General features: G+C 40.3%; 2 protein-coding genes across 2 annotated transcripts in view; one reads left to right on the top strand and one right to left on the bottom strand.

Moving 5' to 3' along the window:
* Positions 1–16,858, bottom strand: part of mrpl1 (mitochondrial ribosomal protein L1) — a 42,459-nt gene extending 25,601 nt beyond the window's left edge. Inside the window, exons 1-3 of the mRNA XM_028805594.2 lie at positions 16,753–16,858; positions 9,327–9,435; positions 6,076–6,346 (exon numbers count right to left, since the gene is read on the bottom strand). Coding sequence (XP_028661427.1) covers positions 6,076–6,346; positions 9,327–9,435; positions 16,753–16,783 — 411 coding nt within the window. The 5' untranslated portion in view covers positions 16,784–16,858. The remainder of the gene's footprint in view (positions 1–6,075; positions 6,347–9,326; positions 9,436–16,752) is intronic.
* A 2,906-nt stretch (positions 16,859–19,764) lies between these two features.
* Positions 19,765–21,220, top strand: LOC114654171 (jerky protein homolog-like). Its single transcript, XM_028804577.1, has 2 exons — positions 19,765–19,878; positions 20,027–21,220. The coding sequence occupies exons 1-2, from the start codon at positions 19,765–19,767 to the stop codon at positions 21,218–21,220; spliced, it is 1,308 nt and encodes a 435-aa protein (XP_028660410.1).
* The last annotated feature ends 5,593 nt before the right edge of the window (positions 21,221–26,813 follow it).

Raw genomic sequence — 26,813 nt, 5'->3', positions numbered from 1 at the left:
TTTATATAGCGCTTTTCTCAATACAACAATTGCCATATAATATTACATAAAATAAGAAGCTACCATTTGTGCTTATGTATTATTACATATGTCAGTATTTTCAGATGTGATTTTTTGAAAAAAGCAGTACAATAAATTGTACATTGATAGAAGAAATAAATACATTTTAAACTTGTAAAAACGTATTTTTTAAAGATACTGCATTTTCAGAGTTAGTGCTTTAAATTGTTTTAAATACTTTAAAGCTATCCTCAGCCTGCAAACACAGAATGCATCAGTAATTACTCATTATTCATCCTTATGATTTTGAAACTTGTTATTAAGCATGGTTATGAGAGAAGAGAAAGCTCAATAAGAATGTGAATGCCCCAGAGTGTTTTATATCACTTTCCTTTCCTGTACGGACAGGTATATTTCTCTTATACAATGTATAAGGGCCACTTTAAATCCATCCATCCATCCATTTTCCAACCCGCTGAATCCGAACACAGGGTCACGGGGGTCTGCTGGAGCCAATCCCAGCCAACACAGGGCACAAGGCAGGAACCAATCCCGGGCAGGGTGCCAACCCACCGCAGGACACACACAAACACATCCACACACCAAGCACACACTAGGGCCAATTTAGAATCGCCAATCCACCTAACCAGCATGTCTTTGGACTGTGGGAGGAAACCGGAGCGCCCGGAGGAAACCCACGCAGACACAGGGAGAACATGCAAACTCCACGCAGGGAGGACCCGGGAAGCGAACCCAGGTCCCCAGGTCTCACAACTGCGAGGCAGCGCTACCCACTGCGCCACCGTGCCGCCCCACTTTAAATCCCCATATCTTAAACACTTACAAACGCAGTTGTTTTTGTTTTTGCAGTAATCATTCTACAACTTCTCTCAAAAATGCTTTCTGTAGTTTAATATGAAATCATACTGAATGTTCTGGACATTTTGTAATGTTAATGTATAGATATATCAATATGTGAATTCCAACGTGGGCATATTACCTCAAAATGCCAAACCATTTTGAAAAAAAGCTGAAGAAAGAGCAGGTTAATATTTTGATTAATTAACTTTGTACTTCCGGACCTGAATATCTAAGTTGTAGCTGCAGAAGCAGAGGTATTTTCATGCATACAACAGTGTACAGTGAAATTCTTACTTGCATGTCTGCCCTACATGCAGCATGTTGGTACTCTCCAGCACAATTATAAACAAGAACATAAAAGTACGATTTACATATATTTATGTTTAGTCATTGTTGATCTCACATATCCACTGTTCTCAATTAAAATCTGTTAGCCTGTTGTGTGTGGAATCTCCACATTCGCCTTATGTCTGTGTGGATCTTTCTTTGGGCACTCCAGTTTTCCAACAAAGACAGGTTAGTTTTAAATGACAACTGTGCAACTGGCTGAGCATGAATGGGCACTTCTTCAATAAACTGGGACCATGTTATAATAAAATGTCACTGCTGTCTCAGGACCCCACAGGCCTAGTTTAGAACAATGGTCTGGCCATTACCTACATATTATCAATGACTTTGTTAAATGGTGCGACTCAAACCACCTACACCTGAACACCAGCAAAACCAAGGAGCTGGTGGTGGATTTTAGGAGGCCCAGACCCCTCATGGACCCCGTGATCATCAGAGGTGACTGTGTGCAGATGGTGCAGACCTATAAATACCTGGGAGTGCAGCTGGATGATAAATTAGACTGGACTGCCAATACTGATGCTGTGTGTAAGAAAGGACAGAGCCTGTTATACTTCCTTAGAAGGCTGGCGTCCTTCAACATCTGCAATAAGATGCTGCAGATGTTCTATCAGACGGTTGTGGCGAGCACCCTCTTCTATGCGGTGGTGTGCTGGGGAGGCAGCATAAAGAAGAAAGACGCCTCACGCCTGGACAAACTGGTGAGGAAGGCAGGCCCTATTGTTGGCATGGAGCTGGACAGTTTAACATCTGTGGCAGAGCGACGGGCACTAAGTAAGCTCCTATCAATTATGGAGAATCCACTGCATCCACTAAACAGTATCATCTCCAGACAGAAGAGCAGCTTCAGCAACAGACTGCTGTCACTGTCCTGCTCCACTGACAGACTGAAGAGATCGTTCCTCCGCCAAACTATGCGACTCTTCAATTCCACCCGGGGGGGGGGGGGGGTAAACGTTAACATCATACAAAGTTATTGTCTGTTTTTACCTGCATTATTATCAATCTTTAATTTAATATTGTTTTTTGTATCAGTATGCTGCTGCTGGAGAATGTGAATTTCCCCTTGGGATTAATAAAGTATCTATCTATATTATTTGCATGACTTGCTCATGTCTATGTGTGTATCTGGATATTTCAATCCCTGCTTACTGTCCCAAACCTGTGTAAAACACATTAGAATGCAATTTTGTATTGGCCTGGTGTATGAATGTCTCGCTGTAAGCTTCTGATGGAACAGCGTTCCATTCAGAGTTGGTTCAGATATGCCAGGATAGGCTCTAGTTCCATATAATTCTGCGATGGACCAACTAAGATCAGAAAATGGAAGAATGGAGGGTCATTTAGAAACAAATTTTTCTCAAATATAATGTCAACACGTGATATTTGTTAATAGCATGGTAAAATCACTTATTAGTAAAGTTAATGTAATTTTACTTCTGCTATGGGTAAAGCATGACTTAACTTTTAAAATTAAATTAGTGAAAAAGCCAATGTGCATGTTGTTCTCTCTCACTGAGCCCCAAACCCCTAAACACAAACACACCAAATTCAGGGTTCAAATAATGGATGGTTTTATTATACAATTCCTCCACCAAGTTGCACAAACACAGACAAACACATTTTCTCTCTCCAATATCCCTCTCCTTTTACCACTGCACTGTCCTCCTCCAGTGTTGCTCCACGTTCTTACAGCTCCGACTCGCCTGGATAAGAGAGTGCGGTCCCTTTTATTGAGGATCCGGGAGTACTTACGGTGTCAGGGCCACTGCCCGATGGAAGCATTTACAGGTCATGTAAAAGTCCATTACAGCAGGGAGCTTGTCTACCTGCAGCACCCTCTTGTGACACCCAGTGACCCCAACAGGGTTGCTCTGCCGGACTATATCTCCCGTCACGCCCTGCTGGCTTCCCACTGGGTACCGATATCCGGGGCCGCTGCCATCTAGCGTATTGGGGGGAGTAAAAAGCCAAAATCTTCCATCGTCAGTGGGCTGTCCACCCATCCCTTCTGGTTCATCCTTCCGGGTCTGATCCCCTTCTCCTCCCAGGTTGGGATGCCTGTCTGTGTACTAGGAATCTCTCGTCCAGGAAAGGAATCATCCCCTCTTCTGGCCAGGATGCCCGTCTAGCTCATCTACACTTGGTAATAAACTAGCTGCTGAAAAATCTGATCCTGTTTTATATTTTTTTCTGGATTAAAGATTTGCACAGCTATTAAATCAGCCAGCAATTTTTTTCATTTTATGTCTTATTAATTTACTACAGTGGCACGTGGCTGGGGGTGGTACCCAGCCGGGACGCCCAGAAGGACAGAAGGAGGGCTCATGCCTCCTCCTGACCGCCAGGGGACGTCCTTATGCCTGGAGGACTTGGGACCCCGGCACTTCCGCCACACCAGGAAGTGCTGGGGGGAAGAAGAAAATGAGACACCCGGAGTGCTTCCGGAAAGACAGCCGGCACTTCCGCCACACAGGGGCGTGTCTGGGGAAGATTGCCGGGAACCACCTGGAGCACATCCGGGTGATTATAAAAGGGGCCGCCTCCCTTCATTCAGGGCTGGAGTTGGGTGGAAGAGGACAAGGTCGGAGACTGAGTGAGAGAGGAGAAAAGGAGGCGGCCTGAAGGCTTACTGTGGACAGAGGCCTGGACTATTGGGGTGATTGGTGCTGAGGCACTGGGTTGTGTGCATATTTGGACATTGTACTTAGGGTGAATAAACGTGTGTTGGGACATTAAAATGATGTCTGTCTGTGTGTGTCCGGGCTATTTCCCACACTACATTATTAATTATTTTTGTTATAATTAACTGAGTTCTGAATTAAATGAACATATACTGTATTACACATGCAAACACAAGTGTCCGCCCATATATTGAAAAGATCAAAGGCTGGCACCTTACACTTCTACATGGGCATGATCAGAGATCAGAGAATGTTATTTTCTATGCCAAAAACAGTGTGCTAAAGATAAATCCTAATATATTTCAAGTGCTACTTCTCAGAAGTCTTTATAGAACTCCCTAGGCCCTCTTAGACTGTTCTGTTATTTGGTGTATAAACAAACTGCCCATTCAAAAAAACAGACAAATGTTATAAAGACTCAACTGCATGTAATATAAACCAAATCACCAAGTTTTATAAGCGAAAAACTCAGTTGCATTACCTTGATTTAAACTTTAATATTTCCTAAGTGCAACAGCACACAGAGATAGCTAATTGGTATGAAGATTTGCTGTAAACAAATTATGTAATTTACAAGGTTTAAATTCTGGCCTAGGTATGCTTTTTGCGAACTCTGAATGTTCTTGTGACTGTTTGAATTTTTCTATAGGCCTCTAGTTTTCTTTACACATTGCAAAGATGTGTGCATTGGTGACTCAGGATTGACCAGGTGTGGGTTAAGGGTGGTTGTATATGTGGAGCAAGAGTGTGACCTGTGATGGATGGGTACTTCGTCCAGATTTGTTTACTGTCTTGTATCCTATGATACTTGGAAAGTCTTCAAACCTTGCAATCTTGAACTTCATAAAGCAGGTTCAACAATGGATGATGGAGCACTTTCATCTATATGTAATATGACTGTAAAAAAATCAATATATTATATGCACTCTCCTGTGACAAATATTGGTGTAGAACATCTACCAAAAATAGGATTATAAGAAAACAATGTTCAACAATTCTTATGAAACTTTTGTCAGCATCTGACCAAGTAATTTACACCTGGGTAAGGCATTTAATTGTTTGATTATATAAAACATTTTAATGTGGTGACATTTTCTCTTAGGGCCTTAGCTAGAGTACATACAGGATTATTAAAATAATTAATAAAGATCTTGTTAACAAAGATTTAGCAAATATGCCAAGCTCACTGCTCCAACAACTTTAGCAAAGGTATGTGTATATTTTCAAAAATTTCATAACATTTATTGTGTTTGGCTCTCTAACCAAAGCATAACGTGGTTTACATTCTTTCAAGAACTGAAGTCTCATACTTTGCATCTTAATAGAAATTATTTATGTCCACTACTGTTTTATTTAGGTACCCTTTAACTTTAAATATTCTACAAATGCACAATAATCTGTTTAAAGTAGATCCGCTTGGTACACACTATGATAAATATTCAACAATTATAAATTTAAAGATTTTGAAGGGCTGTGTGCAAGTATTATAAATCCCAACATAATAAAGAGTCTGGATTTTTAATATATCTAGATAAGGGGTCTAAACTTTTTCTAACAGACCAAGCTAAATGTAAAAAGTTAACATGCCTACATTAGTAATATCCTACAGCTTGGAACTAAATTTTTATGACAAGTGAGCAAACTAAATGCTTCAACTATGCTGGGGTTGATAATTGCACTTTATCCACATTAGTAACATGACAGTCAAACTAAAACAAGAATTTATTTGACGCTTTCCTTTATCTATTACTAATTTTCTTTTCCTTACTACACAACTTAAATATTGAACATTTTTGTCTTTATTACAAATAATCTATCCTAGTTAACTGAGATAACCAAGTATTATGCTTTCAAAAAGAAAGGGACAGAATAAAGTAATGTTACAAAAAACACCAAAACAAATAAAATCTAATTAAATTGTTCTACTTTATATTAATTTAGTATAAAACACATGATTTATTTTGGAAGAAAATTGTCATTGCCAATTAATAATTACATCATTCTATTTAAAGAAACACAAACAAATTTGCCTAGTTTGTGATTCAAACAATAATTTAAAACAGGAAAAGTTACTAGACATGTGTTATTGTTTGCATGTTTCTTTTCCAAAATTATTAAAACATGTTCAGAGAGCAATTATTTTTAGTTGCAAAGCAAATTAAAAAAGTTAAAAGTAACTTACTTTTTTTTCAAGCTTCATATCAAGCCTCAAATCAATATAAACATATTGCTTGGGGTCAGTGAAATCTAATTCCTGAAACCTTTTTAATTTCTGTATAGCTACATCAATTTCATAGACTGGCTTTGGGTAATATCTCGTCAAATACACATCATCAGTGGGTATCCAAGCAGCCAGTCCATATGGCTTGTGCCGAGTCAAATCTGTCTTTTTCTCTTCTATAGCCTTGCGTTGTTCTTCCTTTTTATTTTTTTCTACCTCTTTCTTTGCAGGTCTGTGGCAATAAAAACAGTAAAAATTATGAAAATGGCAATAAAGTCTTAATTCTTGAAAAGCTCAACTAGTTTATTAACTTAAGTACAGTGGGGCAAAAAGTATTTAGTCAGCCAACAATTGTGCAAGTTCTCCCACTTAAAAAGATGAGAGAGGCCTGTAATTTTCATCATAGTTATACCTCAACTATGAGAGACAAAATGAGAAAAAAAATCCAGAAAATCACATTGTCTGATTTTTGAAGAATTTAGAATTTAAATTTAAAAATAAACATGATAAATTTGGCTTTAAAGCAGATTAAATTATATATTTTGGTATTTCTACACTTTATACTGTATCCATGTTGTGCATATGGAGAAAGTCATGTGGTAGTCACATTTGATTTTTTACTTTGATACCAAATCAAAACTTACTGTACATTCAACGAGGTTGAGACAGATTATACAGTCATGTTGCAAAAGCATTAACACAACCTTTTAATTAAGTACCAAGAAATAATTATTTTTCAAATTTACTTTCATTAAAGACATACAACTGAAAAGTCCTGTCTAATGAATCACACTAGAATCACTCATATGTACTAAACCGACACGGAAACAGATAACGAGGATTGGTCATGATACACTGTTATACTGCTGTACATTTTATATCATTTATTTACCACTTGTGCCTGTAGATTTGAGCACTGTCATCTTGGAATGGTCCACTTCCATCACAGTGGATGAATACAATTACACACAGTTTATTTTCTATTTATTCTCATTTACACTACCATGCAAATGTTTAGGCACTCCTGGCAAATGACTTATGTTGTTGACATCATGAAGTATTAAAAAGATCAAATAATAAGTCAATATAATTTCAACAGCAAACAAATTAAAACAATGGCATTTTCAAGTCAATAGACTGTTGAGGGCCATTTCAATATATTCACTATGTTTCTTGTAGTTACTCATTGTAGATTTCAAAGTGTGCTTTAGAATGTGTCTTGTTGTAGAAGCCATCGTTTATTCCGCTTCAATTTCCTGATTGGCCGATATTTTACATTATGATTTGCTGATATTTAGTCGAATCCATTCTTCCTTATAATCTCAAAATGTTTTCTATGCCACTAGCTGCCACACTACCTGTAAGCATAACAGATCTACCCCAGTACTTAACAGCTGACAAGCTATTCTTTTCTTCAAATGCTGTTCCTTTTTTACCTCTCCAAATGAACATTCTGTGGCCAAGAATTTGATTTTATATTCATGATCTGTCCACGGCACTTTGTTTCAAAATGCTTTTGTCTTATGTAGATGTTGTTTTGCATAATTAAGACAATGCTGTTTGGGATCAGATTGCAAGGTACAGTTTACTTCTGATGGCTCTTCCATGAATGCCATGGCTATGTAAATAACGTTGCACAGTACAGCAGTGTACCACCTCTCCTTTTTCATCCTAATCTACCTGCTCGTCACTGGCAGACATATGGGGGTTTTGCTAGGCACTTCCTACACAGTATACAAACTTTTCTATCGGTCAGTTCTCGTATTCTTTTAGATGTTGTCTAAACCTCGATGGTTTCCCTTTACTGTCATTGGTAAGGTCATTTCAGACTGTGGCAACTGCTAGCTGGAAGTACCTCGATATCTTGCTATACAGTAGCCATCCCCTGCCCTGTAGGCATCAATCAGTTTAATTATCAGATCTTCTGTCAGTTCCTTATAAGAGCCCATACTTATTCAGTGTTGTGCAATGTCTAAGAGGCAACACATTTATTAGGCTCTTGAATTGTCATTAGATGACAATTCCTAGTGACAATTCTTGGCCAGACAAACACTTAATAAGCTAACCCAGACCAAACTAATGAAGGAAGAAGAGGGAGGTTGTGTTTTACTAACATGCTAGAATTCTATTATGAAATTACAAAGTAGTATGTTCAAAGTAGACCTTATGATATTATTTATCTGGACTTTTAGAAAGCATTTGATACACATATTTGTGGCAGATGAAATGTAATGTCAGTAAATATAAACTATTACACATAGGAATTAAAATATTAGGTTTGAATACACAATGGTAGGTCTGAAATTCAAAAGTAAACCTTAGAAGGATTTAGGAGTCATAGTGGACTCTACGCTGTCAACTTCCATGCAGTGCTCAGAAGCCATTATGAAGGCTAACAGAATGTTAGGTTATATAGCATGATGCATGGAGTACAAGTCCAAGGATGTTCTGTTCAACCTTTATAATGCACTGGTGAGGCCTCATCTTGAGTACTGTGTGCAGTTTTGGTCTCCAGGCTACAAATAGGGCATAGCAGCACTAGAAAAGGTCCAGAGAAGAGCGACTAGGCTCATTCCAGGGCTACAGGGGTTGAATTATGAGGAAAGATTAAAAGAGCGGAGCCTTTTCAGGTTAAGCAAAAGAAGATTAAGAGGTGACATGATTGAAGTGTTTAAAATTATGAAGGGAATTATTACAGTGGATCAAGACAGTTATGTTAAAATGAGTTCAGCAAGAACAAGGGGACACAGTTAGAAACTTGTTAAGGGTAAATTCCATACAAACATTTGGGAGTTTTTCTTTACACAGAGAACCATAGGCATTTAGAATAATCTACTGTAGACAGTAACACTTAGGAACTTTCAAAACTAGACTTGATTTTTTTAGAAGAATTAAGTGGATAGGACTGGTAAGCTTTGTTGGGCTTGATAGCTAGTTCTTCTGGACTGTTCTAGTTATATATACAGTGACTAAAAAACTATCCTTGAACTAAAGAAACTCCAAGACACTGACAAATTACATTACTGCTCAAAGTTAAAAACTGCATGTATGCACTAAAACTTTATTACCAGTGTATTTCTAATTTCATCTAACATTATACTAGGTTAAGAGTTGTACAACATTTTACTTTTTATCTTTCATTATTACAGAAATAAAATAATACAAATGAAACATTGAAAACAAATCTTGATTTATCAGTGAATAATGCTTACTTGATAGCAGCAAAGTATCTAAGTGAAAGATTGTGTGGGCCAGCTGGAAGACCATTTGGAGGATAATGGACACAACTAGCAAATAAATATTTTCTTTGTTCAATGAAAACTGTGAAAAAGAAAACAAAGACTTTTTTCAATTACATGCAAGACAGTGTTTTTCAAAATGAACCACATATTCTTATAGACAGGATAAAATACGGAAATCTACAGGGTATCACTACAATTTAAAGCCAAGAAGTTTTGAAAACAAAAAAAAAACTTTCATTTGATCATTTAAATAGGCCTAAATTTGGAAATAAGTACAGCATGGCTAATTAAATGTTACAATATATTCAATACTGGTTTCAGTCACTGGTACATCAAAAAATACAAAAAGTGCTTTTGGAAAATACGTATATAAAGCTACTATATTATCTATATATAAACATCTACATGAGTGAGAGAGTGAGTGTGTGAGTGTGTGTGCGTGCATGCATCTGTCCGGCCCGAAAGGAGGATACACAAACGAGGCCCACATGTCAGCAAAGTGAAACCTTCAAAGAGTCACTCGCTTAGCGGAAAATACAGAAGTGCGGCGAGCACATTGGCATAACGGTATCCTTTTACTTTTCCTCCCGCCGCTAATACACAAGTGAGGCGAGCATGCCAGCAAAAGGAAATCTCTGAAGAAAGAGACGCTCGCTTAGCTGCAAATACACAAACAATGCGAGCACATCGGCAACACAAATCCTCCTTGGAGAGAGATGCCCAAAGTAGTTCTTTCCAATTACCTGACATCTCTACATTTCAATTTTTTTTCTGATGATTTCAATACTTTCTAGGACCGCTTACACAGCTAGTTAATATATAAATATTTGCTAGTGATTTAATGCTAAGGAGAATTGCACATTTAATACAACAATTTGCTAAACCTCTTATCTCAAGGAAGTTACTGGAGCAAAAGTAATTCATTTTGTTAATGGATTAATTGTCCTTAGTCATTTTTCACCAGACAAAGGAAGACTCTTGGCAGCAGGAACACCATGGGATAAAAATCTTGAGCATATGCTATCACATAACAGTTAGTTCAAGGGAGTTCAATTGTCACCTCGGTAACATAAAACTCAAGGCTAAATTGAGTAATTGCTGTAACTGGCCACAAGAAAAAAAATCTTTTTTTTCAGCGACCACTTTCTGAGGAAGTAACTTTTTATGCACAAGATAGGATTATTAACTTTTTTCAAATAAACACCTACATACCATCAAAAATGACATCCACCTGAAAAAGTAGTATCAAATAATTGACTGTTTGACTTGTATCTCTGTAGGACAGATTAGAAATAATATTTACACTGTTTTGCCCAATGACTGTGTTTATATTAAATTACTTAATTTTGCTGAAATTCCCCTTGGAGGTTAATAAATTAATATTTGATGTACGACCGCTGGTTTGATTTTGTGTTGAATGAGCGGTTGCTCACGAAGTCCAAGATGGCACACATTACCTACATTGTGAGGGAGCATCAGTTACGCCACTATGGCCATGTGGCGTGATTCCCTGAGGGTGATCCGGATCACAGGGTCGTTCGTCATTGTTGAGGACCTGGACAGCTGGGCCAGGCCAAGGGGGTGCCCACAGAACACCTGGCTACAGCAGATAGATGGTCATTTCCAGAGGGTGGGACTGGACTGGACCAGGATCCCAAGCTGTTTTGTTGTGTGGTGGGTGTGGAAACGCGCTGTACGGTGGGTGTGGAAACGCGCTGTACCAGTGCATCCTCCCCAAACTGACATGTACAACCACCCTAGACAAGCTTGGATTATATTGTGCAATTGGTAATTGTCTTTATTAAAGGTAATTTGTAGGATCAAGATAGAGTACAATTGTCTACACACCTTTTTCTTACTAGATTATCACAATCAGATTATTTGATCAGCTCATTGTCACACAATGAGTAAGAGACTGAAACTAAATCGACAACCCTACAGTTTAAAGTCCAAAGCCTTAGCCATTTCATTACATGGCCTGCCTGGTAATGTCATATTAAATATTGTAACCTAAAAAAATGTAGCGTTATACAGGATAGCCTTAAAGGAATACTCCACCCAAAAAAGATATTTCATTATATGTGACTTGCTCCATGTAGTTTGGGAAAACAAAACCCTTAAAACTTTCCAAATACAGTGGAACCTCAGGTCACGAACGTCTCGGACCACATACAAATCGGGTTACGACCAAAACGTTTGCCAAACATTTGCATCTGTTCACGACCACACACTCGGGTGACGAACGAGCCAGTTTCCCCTTCCAGTTCGCACGCGCCGATGATTTCCGCACATGTTCAATCTCTCCCTGTGCAGCGAGAGAGAGACGCAAGCGCGAGTGAGCCAGTGAGAGAGAGAGCGCAAGCGAGCGTATATATATTTATATACAGCTTGTATGGTCCGGAATGGATTAATTGTATTTACATATAATCCTATGGGGGAAATTACTTTAGAGTAACAGCTCATATCTCAATTAAAAGAATAGAAAATCTTCCTTTTCATAGGGGCATGCCTTGGGAGCGGGACCCCCAACAGGAGCAGAGGATGTTTGGGGGAGAAGAGAGACAAGGCAGTGAGACAAAAGGACAGCTGCTGTACAGGCTTTTAAATGTTCGAAGCGCTGTGTGAGATGCTGATCACGTGGCACAGCAGCAGCAACCCAGCAGCTGATCGAGCAAAGAGGAGGTAAAAAAACTGTATTTGCTTCCCTCTGTATCACCGTTGAAGAGGGGGTTTTGAGGGGGAGCGACCGTGTCTCCTTGGGGTGCATTCAGCCCCCCTCTTCACAACCCGAATGACAGAGACATGCTGGCCTCTAATGTTGGTACACATACTGAATCATATAGAGGCTTACTTGTGCCACTGAAAAATGTATTGAGTTTATTTTGCAAAGTTACTGCCTATAGCACGCACATGTTTCAGTCATCTAGTGACAGCTAGTAAGGGAGAGGCTGAGAATGTGCATAATGTGCAATAAAGTGACAAGAACTGAACAGACATTATAGGAATACATTTAGTTTTAAGCAGGTTACAGTTTATTAAGACAACACCCCATAATGACAATGTGAAAAAAGTTTACTTGAGATTTTTGCAAATTTATTCAAAATAAAAAAATTGAGAAAGCACATGTACATAAGTATTTATAGCCTTTGCCATGAAGCTCAAAATTGAGCTCAGGTGCATCCTGTTCCCCTGATCATCCTCAAGATGTTTCTGCAGCTTAATTGGAGTCCACCTGTGGTAAATTCAGTTGATTGGACATGATTTGGAAAGGCACACACCTGTCTACATATGGTCCCACAGTTGATAGTTCATGTCAGAGTACAAACCAAGCATGAAGTCAAAGGAATTGTCTGTAGACCTCCGAGACAGGATTGTCTCGAGGCACAAATCTGGGGAAATATACAGAAAAATTTCTGCTGCTTTGAAGGTCCCAATGAGCACAGTGGCCTCCATCATCCATAAGTGGAAGGAGTTCGAAACCACCAGGACTCTTCCTAGAGCTGGCCGGCCATCTAAACTGAGCGATCAGTGGAGAAGGGCCTTAGTCAGGGAGGTGACCAAGAACCGATGGTCACTCTGTCAGAGCTCCAGAGGTCCTGTGTGTAGAGGGGAGAACTTTCCAGAAGGACAACCATCTCTGCAGCAATCCACCAATCAGGCCTGTATGGTAGAGTGGCCAGACGGAAGCCACTCCTTAGTAAAAGGCACATGGAAGCCCACCTGGAGTTTGCCAAAAGGCACCTGAAGGACTCTCAGACCATGAGAAAGAAAATTCTCTGGTCTGATGAGACAAAGATTGAACTCTTTGGTGTGATTGCCAGGTATCACGTTTGGAAGAAACCAGGCACTGCTCATCACCAGGCCAATACCATCCCTACAGTGAAGCATGGTGGTGACAGCATCATGCTGTGGGGATGTTCTTCAGCGGCAGGAACTGGGAGACTAGTCAGGATAAAGGGAAAGATGACTGCAGCAATGTACAGAGACATCCTGGATGAAAACCTGCTCCAGAGCGTTCTTGACCTCAGACTGGGGCGTCGGTTCATCTTTCAGCAGGACAACGACCCTAAGCACACAGCCAAGATATCAAAGGAGTGGCTTCAGGACAACTCTGTGAATGTCCTTGAGTGGCCCAGCCAGAGCCCAGACTTGAATCCGATTGAACATCTCTGGAGAGATCTTAAAATGGCTGTGCACCGACGCTTCCCATCCAACCTGATGGAGCTTGAGAGGTGCTGCAAAGAGGAATGGGCGAAACTGGCCAAGGATAGGTGTGCCAAGCTTGTGGAATCATATTCAAAAAGACTTGAGGCTGTAATTGCTGCCAAAGGTGCATCGACAAAGTATTGAGCACAGGCTGTGAATACTTATGTACATGTGATTTCTCAGGTTTTTTATTTTTAATAAATTTGCAAAAACCTCAAGTAAACTTTTTTCACGTTGTCATTATGGGGTGTTGTGTGTAGAATTCTGAGGAAAAAAAATGAATTTAATCCATTTTGGAATAAGGCTGTAACATAACAAAATGTGGAAAAAGTGATGCGCTGTGAATACTTTCCGGATACACTGTATGTTTAACAAAGGCAGATAGGTAGTGCAGAGCTGTTACTCCCGCCACACAGTGCCACAGCCTACGTGGCGTTTGCATGTTTACCCCATGTATTTACAGATAAATTGATGTCAGTGAGTGTGGTTAACTGCAGAGAATTATCTGTTTTAACCCTGAATGCTGGTTATATGTTAGTAAAACTTTTCAATTACCAAAAAAATTTAGACCTTCGTGTGCTGTAAAGTAAATTGCATGCATTCCCTTTTTTCTGAGTATAAGGTTTGTTATTTATGGAAGCGTACAAACTGCAATAATTGTGATAGTTGTTTTAACCTTTTTTTTTTTCTCTTTCATGGTACTAAGACAGCACTGTTCATTTGACCATGTTGTCCCTCTTGTCCTTTGAACATTACCTTGGTATGAAATTCACAGCACTGCCAGTGAATGACAGCAACTATATTCAGTGTCATGATTTTCTTACAAAAACTAACCATACACTGAGGCATAGTTCTGACTCCAATGATAAGAGTAACAAAGTAATATTTACTCTAATCCATGACTTGTTTTGACAATTAATAAATTGTTTGGAAATAAAACCAAACATCAAAGAGAGTACAAGGTCAACAGTTTAAAAAACGTGGCATGTCTACATAAAGCTGTCATTTTTAAAACAATAAATATTGTGTGCCAATGTTTTATTATGTGTAACGAAACAGGAATTGAATAGTGTTTAAAAATTATTCTTTCGCTCCCTAATTGTAAAACAGCTAGGGCACAAATGTGTGCAAAAGATGCAACATAATCATTTTGGCACAAAACAAAATTTATTACAGAAATTTTGGCCAAAATCAATAAGCCTATACCATTTTGCAACAATAATGTGCCATGTTTAATTTAGATTAAGAAATTCATTACATGGGGTTGTATATAAGGCAAGAAGAATCTACTGTGATAGCTATGTCTGTCTGTCTGCCTGCCTGTCCATGTCTCTACATGAAACAACTCGGTCCCACATGGATTAGCTTTTTTGAAATGTGGCACAAATAATCTTTAAATATATTTGTTGAGACAGTTCAGTTTTCATTGAGATACCTCAAACAGTCTGATCTATGAAGTTTTGGAATGTTTAAACTGTCACTTAGAAAACCACTAACAAATCTGCTAATCCGTCTATCTTACAACAGAGAAAAATGTTTTGCTACTCCTACTATGAATTAGCTGTTTCAATTTTACCTTGATAGCTAGGTGTGCATGTAAACTTCTGAATCAGTTAAATTTTTTCTGCCTTTTAAAGTCTTCTCATCAGCTTGAGTGCAAATGGAAGAAAACCAATTTATCACCATATTACTCCACTGATGCTTTAAGTCATCAGGTAAGCTAAATTACCTTCCTAACCAATAAAGTATAAAATACAAGCACAGAAAACAAAAGGTTATCTAGATATGAATGAATAACCCTTTGACGTGTATGCCATTGCACAGAGTAAATAAATATTTACTCAGTACAATTAACTTTGCACTAAACAAACCTTACTGCTGCATTATCTACGGATTATAATGATTTGCTATTTTACCAACACTATAATTTACCATCAGAGTGCTACATTCACCTGGGGTCCATAATGGTGAATCGCTTAAATAAAGTTTTCCATTCACTTCTGTTACTCCTTAACATTTGACATAACTCAGCAGCTTTACAAGTCATGCTCAAGCAAATAAGAACTTAATTACAATTTTTTTTTGGCAGTTATATTTATTGGAAATTCTCACTGTGTGTTAATATGGTGCTTATGTGTGAGTGAGAGTAATCTCTGTGATGAAATAGAGTCCTGTCCAACCTTTTGCCCAATCCTAGCGGGGTAGACTTGTTTTTATTTGTCAACAGACTTGCATGCTAACTCACTGCCTAACACTCTCTTGAAACTATAGGAGAGTAATAATTGTGTTCCTTTGAGAAATGAGCACAATTTATCAGTCCTTGGTATCAATGAAAGTAAAATAAATTTAATTTTGGAAAAAGATCATCATTATGACACAAAATCAAAGTAAGATTCTAATATAGACCCATTTATTTTTTGTATGTATCAGTGTTCTTTAAACATTTTAGACCTCACCTAGTTTGGAAACAAGATAAACGAGTCCTTAAAATCAGTAAAATTTTAACTAAAGGAACATTAACCTTTGGGAGACAAAACGCCTCATATGTAAAATATGAATAATGCTGATCATTGTATATTCCTTGAAAAAGAAAAAAAAGACCATACTTTATTCTGCTTTACTTCTTAACAGACACGGTAGTTTTAGAAACTGAGAACAATTCATAGAAAACTAATACAAATGAATAGAATGAAAACCGACAGTCAATAAACAAAAAAGACAAGGGTGGATAAATGAAAAGACTGAATATTTTACCCTGACTTGTTCCGGAGTTTACGGATTGTGAAAAAAAGTAAAAATCCACAAACGTTAATTTAACCTTGACTAATGAAACAGTGATCTGTTCTAAACATGATTAACTAATAGGAAACTGGCGACTATTGAGTTTTTAGCTGCCAATCATACGTGGTAGGGTGTTGTACCATGTTAGCCAAGTCCCTGATTATTACAAATTGCCTGGAGAAGGGGCCTGAGTTGCCTCGAAAGCTTACATATTATAATCTTATTAGTTAACACATAAAAAGTATCATTTTGCTTGACTTCTCACTGCTACGATTCATACAGAATATAGTTTCATAATCAGACTAAATGAAGAAATGTGAATAGTAACAGGATTAAAAAGGTAATCACGCGAAGGAGATATCAAAATAAAATACGTTATTGCGAAGCGATACCAACAATTAAAACTGACCTTTACCAAAGCGCCTCATACACGCTGCCATGTTTATACTTGCGGTGTCCCCCACTAACAGTGTTCCGTGGAGAAAACAATAATTCGGCTAAAACGATTCCGAGCACGCGTTGTGTCGTTTGCATTATCTTATAAAATTATAAGGTGTTTAATGAAAGATTGTAAGAGTACGTTGAATATAAATATACTATTCTATTGTTTCAGTATGGGTTAATTTTAACTGGATAGTAAAAGTAAATTAAGAACTGTTCGTCTTGTTTGGATGTGTTTTATTCTATTTGTCCCTTGAGACAAATTATGAACTCCGTTTCTCTATCCTAATACCATTAGACCAGACTTAGTCTCACGACTCCAACATCCTTAATTTGAATCCCAGTATGTGTATTTCTCTTAGGGTATATGGATTTCCTCTGACATTCCTGAGACAAACTTGCTAGGTTAATTGATGGATTTAAATAATTCCCCTGTATGGATATCAGTTCGTGTGTGCTTAGTGGAAAGTGTACGCTGCAGTAAACTAGCGGTCCATACATTGTTGACTTGTGCTTTGTACCCAGTGCACCCCTAAACCCTGATAATTATGTAACTGATGCTTTACTTTGGCAATTGGCTACTAAGAATGGTACTTTACACAACACAAATTGGATTCAAGTTAAGTTGTATTAATACGGGAATTTGAACATTTTATTATGACCTTTACATTATCAAGTTGAATACAAATTGGATGAATGGTGCTTTGTTAAAGGTATTTTGTTTAAATAAATTGTAGTAAGTGAATCAATAGTTTTCAAAATATAATGGAAAACAAAACAAAAGCAAGTAACATTTTGAACACCAAAAACTCACTAGTAAAGTTTATTTTTTTGTTTTTGCAGGAGAAATGACATGAGATGGAGTACAGATAAGAGAAGAATGCTCCACTTGGAGGCCCTCAGTGATGTGTCCTTGGACCGTTACGTTTTCTGATTTATGCTAACCTTCTAGTGTGATTCGAGCTAGGAATTCTTTGCAATTAGGCTTAATCACGAATCAGACTTGAGCTGACGTGTAATGCTCCACATTACTTTTTTAATCCCGAATAAGACTCCGGACAGTATTCAGCTGCCAGCTAAAGGATGAAACAACATTATGCACAAAAAATCATGAATATCTCTATGTGTTCCGCCACTCTAAGGTAACTCATCAATATTCAAGAGGGGGCGGAGCCTCCAACTAAAACGGCAAACGGAAAGTTGTAAAGGATTTTTTAAAACGAACTAAAACGGAACCATTGCTCAGATCGAGCGTTGTCAAGGAAAGTGAAATCGATTCATGATATACGACCAAACCGCTGTAATATGACCGGTGAATTCGGTCGCGTGAAGCTTCTATATGATGTGACAATAGCTGCGTGACAACATGGAAACATAACTGCGATCGAGTACTTGAACAAGCAAGACATTAGCCCTCTAAACACTATTCACAATGCAGCAACTGTCAATGTTTGTGTCAGGGCAAATGTGGAATTCACTAAGCCTTGTTGAAATTGAATGGTTGAAAATTATGAATCTTTTAACTGGTTTGGCAGGGGCAAACATAATGCTAAGGAGGCTATTGACATTAGTTTCAGTGTAACTTGTGAAATTCTCAAATGACACTAAAATTGGAGGAATGGTAGACCCTATGGAAGAAGCAAAAACAATTCAGACAGACTTGGCCAAGCTTCAGAACTGTGCGAACACTTCTAAAATGCAGTTTAATGTACAAAGTGCTACACGTGGGCAAAAGGAAAATCAATTATAAGGAACGCAATGTTCCACCGGAAGCAACCTCTGAAAAGGATTTAGGAGATTTTGTTGTCACATTTTAATTTTTTGAGAAATATGCTGAAGCAATTAAAAAGGCATATAAAATATTAGGTTACATCGTAAAAACAGATGAGTATAAATCACGGGATGTCATCCTCGGCTATATAATGCATTAGTGAGACGACATCTGGAGAACTGCAAGCAGTTCTGGTCACCAAGCTAGAAGACATAACAGCACTTTAAACTGTCCCGAGGAGAGCAACCAAGTGCACCCCAGGAGTTAAGAACATGTCATACTCAGACAGACAGACTCTAAGAATTAAACCCGTTTTGTCTCGAGCAGGGGAGAGTGCGTGAGCACGTAATCCAACATGAACAAAATTTGTATAGTATATTTTCATACAAAGGATGCAGCTAAAAGTGCTTTACACGGTTTTAAAGGATAAAGTTACAAGAAAAGAACTAATTAAAATGAGATAATACTAATGATTACATAGTACACAAAAAGCAAACAATGCACATTTGCAGAAGATCGATATAGTGACCACCAGGGGGTGTTGAAGCACCCCAATCCCCAGACACAACCTCACAAACAAGTCCCGATATAATTAAAAAAGTTTATTATCAAGAATAACTTATACAAAGGTTTCAGAAACAACATAAACCAAACATTCTTCTCTCTCAGTTTTCTTCTCTCCTTCAACTCCCCCAGGCAAGTTTTGTCCTCTTCCCACCTAACTCTGACTCACCTGGGTGAGGTCAAGTGGTCTCTCTTATCTTGGACTCAAGTTGTGTTTCTGGTGCTAGGGCATAGCTCGATGGAGGTACAGTAGAGTCTCGCTTATCCTACTTCGCTTATCCGACATTCCGTATTATCCGATGTCCCACAGCAAAAAAAAACAAAAAAAAAAACCGCATCAATCGACAACAAGAACTGCAAGTTGCGAGCATGAGTTTAGTCTAATTTTTGTTGCTCCCGACTCTACCGCAGCTAATTAGTTACCCCGACTGTACAGTGGCGCGCCCATCTACACTATGACTCATGTGTCTGTCATTCGCCCCACCCTCACTCACTTACTGTCGCAACTCACAACTCAGTGCAGCGCAGTTTGTCACTATATGCGGATCGGTTTATCGTCTGTTACATGCGTATGTGTCTGTATGTGTTAATTTGACAAACGTTGTTGTGTTGTTTAAAAGTTGAAATTTACGCAAGTACAGTAGTATGGCGACGAAAAGAAAGAAAGTTGTATTGATGGAACAAAAACTTGAGGCAATCAAGAGACTGGACAAGGGAGAGACAATGCAGAAGGTAGCTAACGACTTTGGCATTGGACGGGTAACAGTAGGAGACTGGAAGAAGAAATGAATAGAAATAGAAAAATGGTGTGCATCAAGAGTTACGAAGGGTGCATTAAAAGAAAGAAAAACTATGAAAAAATGTGACTGAAAAAGTTAGTGAAGCTGTGTATGTTTGGTTTACACAGATCAGGGACAAAGGTGTGCCTATTTCAGGGCCTATTTTACAGCAAAAGGCGTTGCATTTTCGTAATGAATTCAATGAAGGAAACCCAGATTTCACAGCAAGTGTTGGTTGGCTCGACCGATGGAAGAAATGCTACGGTATCCGTCAGTTATGTGTTTGTGGTGAAAAACTATCATCAAATTTTGAAGAAATGGAAGCATTCAAGAAAAGATTTCAGGAATTTATTGAAACTGAAAGCCTAACGGGTGATCAGATATTTAACTGTGATGAGTCAGGCCTTAATTACAAAATGTTACCTAGTAAGAGTCTTGCAGCCAGAACTGATGCGGCAGCCCCTGGCTACAAGCGTAGCAAGGAAAGGCTGACAATTTTAGCATGCAGCAATGCTACAGCAAACCTCAAAATGAACCTTGCAATGATTGGAAAGTCCAAAAATCCTAGAGCCTTTAAAACAGTTTCAAAAAACGCTCTTCCTGTAAAATACTACAGTCAGAAAAGCACATGGATGAGCAGTGAAATTTGCAAAGACTGTTTTTTTAAGGAATTCATTCCTTCAACAGAGAAGTTTTTGAAAGAAAATAATTTACTCAGAAAAGCAGTTTTGTTGCTAGATAATATTCCAATGCACCCTGATGCAGAGGAGCTTCAAGATGGTGACATTAAGGCAATGTTTCTGCCCCCAAATGTAACTGCCATATGCCAACCTATGGATCAGGGCGTTTTGGAAATGATAAAAAGGAACTATCGCAGGAAGCTACTGTCCACAGCGATAGAAGAAATTGAAGAAGGACAAGATATGATTGAAAAATTGAAACGCGTCAATGTAAAGGATGTTGCTTATTGGGTTGCAAGGGCCTGTGCTGATGTAAGGGCTCCAACAATTGCCAAATCATGGAAGAAGCTGCTAGGCGATGATGAAAGTATGGAAACGGAAAGCACAGATCAAACCGAAGAAACCATTCTACCTTTAGTGCAACGTATCCCTGGATGCGAGGATGCATCTTTGCAAGAAATCGAAAGTTGGATGAAGGATGATGATCAGTATGAAATAACTGATGAAGAAATTGTCGCTCTTGTCAATTGCGATGACAACGAAATTGAAGATCAAGATCAAGCACCAACTGTTCAGCCTCTCAGAATTTCACATAACGATGGAGTTAAGGCTCTAGAAACTGCAATTAAATACATTGAGTAACAAGAAGAAGCCACAGGAATCGACATAATGATGCTGCAAAGATGGCGAGACTTGGCAGCAAAGAAACGGCACTCATCAGGAAAGCAGTCTACGATCAAAAAGTTCTTTAAATCATCACAGGACTGAACTTTTTAAGTACAGTACATACTGTATTTAACTTTAGACAATTCTGTAACTAAGTTAATTTTTTCAGTTAATTTTTTTTTGTTGTTTTGTTGTAAAGGATGATTATTAGGTTCATAATGTGTAAAATTATAACACAGTTTGACGTTTAATAGGCTTTTTCTTAACACCTCCCATTATCCGACATTTTCGCTTATCTGACGTTCTGCCGGCCCGTTTATGTCGGATAAGCGAGACTCTACTGTCCCAAAAAGTAGGAATTGTGAATCCCATCAGCTCCCCCAGCGGACCCCACAGAACCCAAAAGAGCCACCCAATGGGGCTACAGATCCCAGCATGTCCTGCAGGCATCTGTGTGGGAATCTGAATCCAGGGAGGCTGCCACTAAGAGTACTGGGGGAGGAAATATTTATCAGTGCTCATTTTCCTTGGTCTTTCCATTGTACTGGCCTCCTGGTTGGGTAAGAATTGTTGTTCAGTCCAAGCAGGGAGGCTAGTCCCTGCATGCTATCCATTCTTCTTCTTCTTTTGGCTGCTCCCGTTAGGGGTTGCCACAGTAGATCATCTTCTTCCATATCTTTCTGTCCTCTGCATCTTGTTCTGTTACACCCATCACCTGCATGTCCTCTCTCACCACATCCATAAACCTTCTCTTAGGCCTTCCTCTTTTTCTCTTGCCTGGCAGCTCTATCCTTAGCATCCTTCTCCCAATATACTCAGCATCTCTCCTCTGCACATGTCCAAACCAACACAATCTCGCCTCTCTGACTTTGTCTCCCAACCATCCAACCTGAGCGGACCCTCTAATGTACTCATTTCTAATCCTGTCCATCCTTGTCACACCCAATGCAAATCTTAGCATCTTTAACTCTTGCCACCTCCAGCTCTGTCTCCTGCTTTCTGGTCAGTGCCACCGTCTCCAACCCATATAACATAGCTGGTCTCACTACCGTCCTGTAGACCTTCCCTTTCACTCTTGCAGATATCCGACTGTCACAAATCACTCCTGACACTCTTCTCCACCCATTTCACCCTGTCTGCACTCTCTTTTCACCTCTCTTCCACAATCTTCCACAGTTTGGTGCCTCTGTGAGTGGCAGCCTATCCAGCAGCTCCGTGTACGACTTTATATTTCTACCTTTTTCTCTATCTCACTGATCATTCCTACCACTTTCTTTTATGTGGACTTGTTTCCTGGACACTTTTTACTACTTGGAAATGGATTTTTACTCGCCGAGACTCGTCTATTCAGGTAGTCAACTTCATGCGCTGAGAAAAAAGGCCTGTGCCGGTGTGGTTCCCTATTTACCTGACGAGGTAAGAAGGCGGTATTGTGGCAGTAGAGCCAGCACTAAGCTAAAGGCTAAGCGGCTAGTGAGGAAGTGGCGATACAAGCCTTCGGTGCCTTCTGTGACCCTGGGAAATGTGAACTCACTACCAAATAAGATCGACGAACTGGCTGGCGTTGGTGAAAAATGTCAGGACCTACAGAGAGTGAATGCAGTTTGTTGCGTTTTTGTGAAACATAGATAACAACTAACATTCCAGATGCTAACGTGGAGCTACCCAGGTTTAGCACAGCTAAAGCGGACAGAGGTGCAAATACCTGCGGGAAGTGGAAAGGAGGAGGACTCGCTCTCTATGTGAATACAAGGTGGTGCAACCCTGGACATGTAAACATCAAAATCTCCACTTGCTGCAGGGACATCAAACTGTTGGCCGTAGGTTTGCGTCACTATTACTTGCCCAGAGAGTTTGAACACATCATTGTTTTTATTGTTTACATCCCTCCTCGGGCAGACGTGGACATAGCGGGTGACATCATCCATTCTGATGTTGCTAAACTTCAAACATAGCACCCCAAGGCACTTATGCTAATCGCTGGAGACTTTAACCATGTGACACTGGACAAAACATTACCTGCCTTCTCCCAGTATGTGGATTGTAACACCCGGGGAAATAGGACTATTGATCTACTGTATACAAACGTTAAAAGATGCATACAGCGCCACCCTGCTGCCTGCGCTTGGGAAAGCAGATCATAACCTGGTTCTGCTTCAGCCTCACTACAAACCAAGAGGGAGGGAGCTGCCTACAACCACACGCTCATTCAGGAAGTGGTCCCCTGAGGCAGAGCAGGCTCTGACAGACTGCTTTGGAACTACGGACTGGGATATCCTGCAGGGATCATATAGTGAGAACATTGAGGAGGTTGTTGACTGCACTACTGACTACATCAACTTCTGTATGGACATTGTAGTTCCAGTAAGAACAGTACGCTGCTATGCTAACAACAAGCCATTGATTACAAGTGACATCAAGGGCCTTTTGAACCAGAAAAAGAGGGCTTTTAAACGCGGTGATCAGCATGAGCTTAAGCGCATGCATGAGTAACTCTGAGTCCAGCTCAGGGCGGCGAAGGAGCAGTACAGGAGAAAGCTGGAGCAGAAGTTGCAGAATAACAGCATGAAGGAAGTGTGGGATGGGATGAAGATCATCACTGGCTGCAGTTCAAAGCAGGGTGCCACCATCGAGAGAGACGTGGAGAAAGCAAACCTGATGAATAACTTTTTTAACAGGTTTGACCACCCTAACCCACTCTCACCTCAGAGTGCTGCACCCTCCACCCATCCTTCTGCTTATACCAGCATAGGAGAGAGTTTCCCCCCACCCACAATTACAGCAGCCCAGGTAAGCAGAGAGCTGAGGAGACTTCGTGCCAGTAAAGCAGTGGATCCAGATGGAGTATTGCCACGACTGCTGAATGCCTGTGCGTTGGAGCTGGGGAGTCCTCTACAGCGTATCCTCAATCTGAGCCTGGAACAGGGGAGAGTCCCGAGGCTTTGGAAAACATCTTGCATCACCCCAGTCCCAAAGGTATCACATCCTGATGAGCTGAATGACTTCCGGCCTGTCGCTCTAACATCACATGTGATGAAGACCATGGAGCGGCTGCTGCTTCACCACCTGAGGCCACAGGTCCGCCACGCCCTCAACTCTCTGCAGTTCGCATACCAGGAGAAGGTGGGAGCGGAAGATGCCATCATTGGAATGCTACATCGATCCCTCTCCCACTTGGACAGAGGCAGTGGTGCTGTAAGAATTATGTTTCTAGACTTCTCTAGCGCCTTCAACACCATCCAACCTCTGCTCCTTAGGGACAAGCTGACAGAGATGGGAGTAGAGTCATACCTGGTGGCATGGATCGTGGACTATCTTACAAACAGACCTCAGTATGTGCGTCTCGGGAATTGCAGATCTGACATTGTGGTCAGCAACACAGGAGCGCCGCAGGGGACTGTACTTTCTCCGGTCCTATTCAGCCTATATACATCGGACTTCCAATATAACTCAGAGTCCTGCCACGTGCAAAAGTTTGCTGATGACACTGCTATCGTGGGCTGCATCAGGAGTGGGCAGGAGGAGGAGTATAGAAACCTCATCAAGGACTTTGTTAAATGGTGCGACTTAAACCACCTACACCTGAACACCAGCAAAACCAAGGAACTGGTGGTGGATTTTAGGAGACCCAGGCCCCTCATGGACCCCGTGATCATCAGAGGTGACTGTGTGCAGAGGGTGCAGACCTATAAATACCTAGGAGTGCAGCTGGACGATAAATTAGACTGGACTGCCAATACTGATTCTCTGTGCAAGAAAGGACAGAGACGCCTGTACTTCCTTAGAAGACTGGCATCCTTCAACATCTGCAGTAAGATGCTGCAGATGTTCTATCAGATGGTTGTGGCGAGTGCCCTCTTCTACGCAGTGGTGTGCTGGGGAGGCAGCATTAAGAAGAAGGATGCCTCACGCCTGGACAAACTGGTGAGGAAGGCAGGCTCTATTGTTGGCATAGAGCTGGACGGTCTGACATCCGTAGCAGAGCAACGGGCACTCAGCAGGCTCCTATCAATTATGGAGAATCCACTACATCCATTAAACAGTGTCATCTCCAGACAGAGGAGCAGTTTCAGTGACAGACTGCTGTCACTGTCCTGCTCCACTGACAGACTGAGAAGATCATTCCTCCCCCAAACTATGCGACTCTTCAATTCCACCAGAGGGGGTAAACGTTGAACATTATTCAAGTTATTGTCTGTTTTTTTATCTGCATTTTTTACTACTCTTTAATTTAATATTTTTGCTGCTGGAATATGTGAATTTCCCCCTGGGATTAATAAAGTATCTATCTATCTATCTATCTATCTATCTATCTATCTATCTATCTATCTATCTATCTATCTATCTATCTATCTATCTATATGCTACACCGATCCCTCTCCCACTTGGACAGAGGCAGTAGTGCAGTAAGAATTATGTTTCTGGACTTCTCTAGCACCTTCAACACCATCCAACCTCTGCTCCTCAGGGACAAGCTGACAGAGATGGGAGTAGAATCATACATGGTGGCATGAATCGTGAACTATCTTACAGACAGACCTCAGTATGTGCGTCTCGGGAACTGCAGGTCTGACATTGTGGTCAGCAGCACAGGAGTGCCGCAGGGGACTGTACTTTCTCCGGTCCTGTTCAGCCTATATACATTGGACTTCCAATACAACTCGGAGTCCTGCCACATGCAAAAGTTCACTGATGACACTACAATCATGGGCTGCATCAGGAGTGGGCAGGAGGAGGAGTATAGGAACTGTTAAATGGTGCGACTCAAACCACCTACAACTGAACACCAGCAAAACCAAGGAGCTGGTGGTGGATTTTAGGTGGCCCAGGCCCCTCATGGACCCCGTGATCATCAGTGGTGACTGTGTGCAGAGGGTGCAGACCTATAAATACCTGGGAGTGCAGCTGGATGATAAATTGGACTGGACTGCCAATACTGATGCTCTGTGCAAGAAAGGACAGAGCCGACTATACTTCCTTAGAAGGCTGGCGTCCTTCAACATCTGCAATAAGATGCTGCAGATGTTTAATCAGACGGTTGTGGTGAGCGCCCTCTTCTATGCAGTGGTGTGCTGGGGAGGCAGCATAAAGAAGAGGGACGCCTCACACCAGGACAAACTGGTGAGGAAGGCAGGCTCTATTGTAGGCATGGAGCTGGACAGTTTGACATCTGTGGCAGAGCGACAGGCGCTGAGCAGGCTCCTGTCAATCATGAAGAATCCACTGCATCCAGTGAACAGAGGAGCAGCTTCAGCAACAGACTGCTGTCACTGAATGACTCAGGAGATTATCTATCTAATCCCCATTACTCTGCACTGTTGATCCCAAGTATTTAAACTCATCTATCCTCACCATTCCACTGACCTCCCTCTCATTTACACACATGTATTCTGTCTTGTTCCTACTGACCTTCATTCCTCTCCTCTCTAGAGCATATCTCCACCTCTCCAGGGTCTCCTCAGCCTGCTCCCTACTATCACTACAGATCACAATGTCGTCAGCAAACATCATAGTCCACAGGGACTCCAGTCTAATTTCGTCTGTCAACCTGTCCATCACCATTGCAAAT

This window comes from Erpetoichthys calabaricus, chromosome 7 (genome assembly GCF_900747795.2).
Source record: "Erpetoichthys calabaricus chromosome 7, fErpCal1.3, whole genome shotgun sequence".
Classification (NCBI taxonomy): domain Eukaryota; kingdom Metazoa; phylum Chordata; class Cladistia; order Polypteriformes; family Polypteridae; genus Erpetoichthys; species Erpetoichthys calabaricus.
Note: the sequence above shows the minus strand (reverse complement) of the source record. Positions and strands in the feature narration are given on the sequence as shown.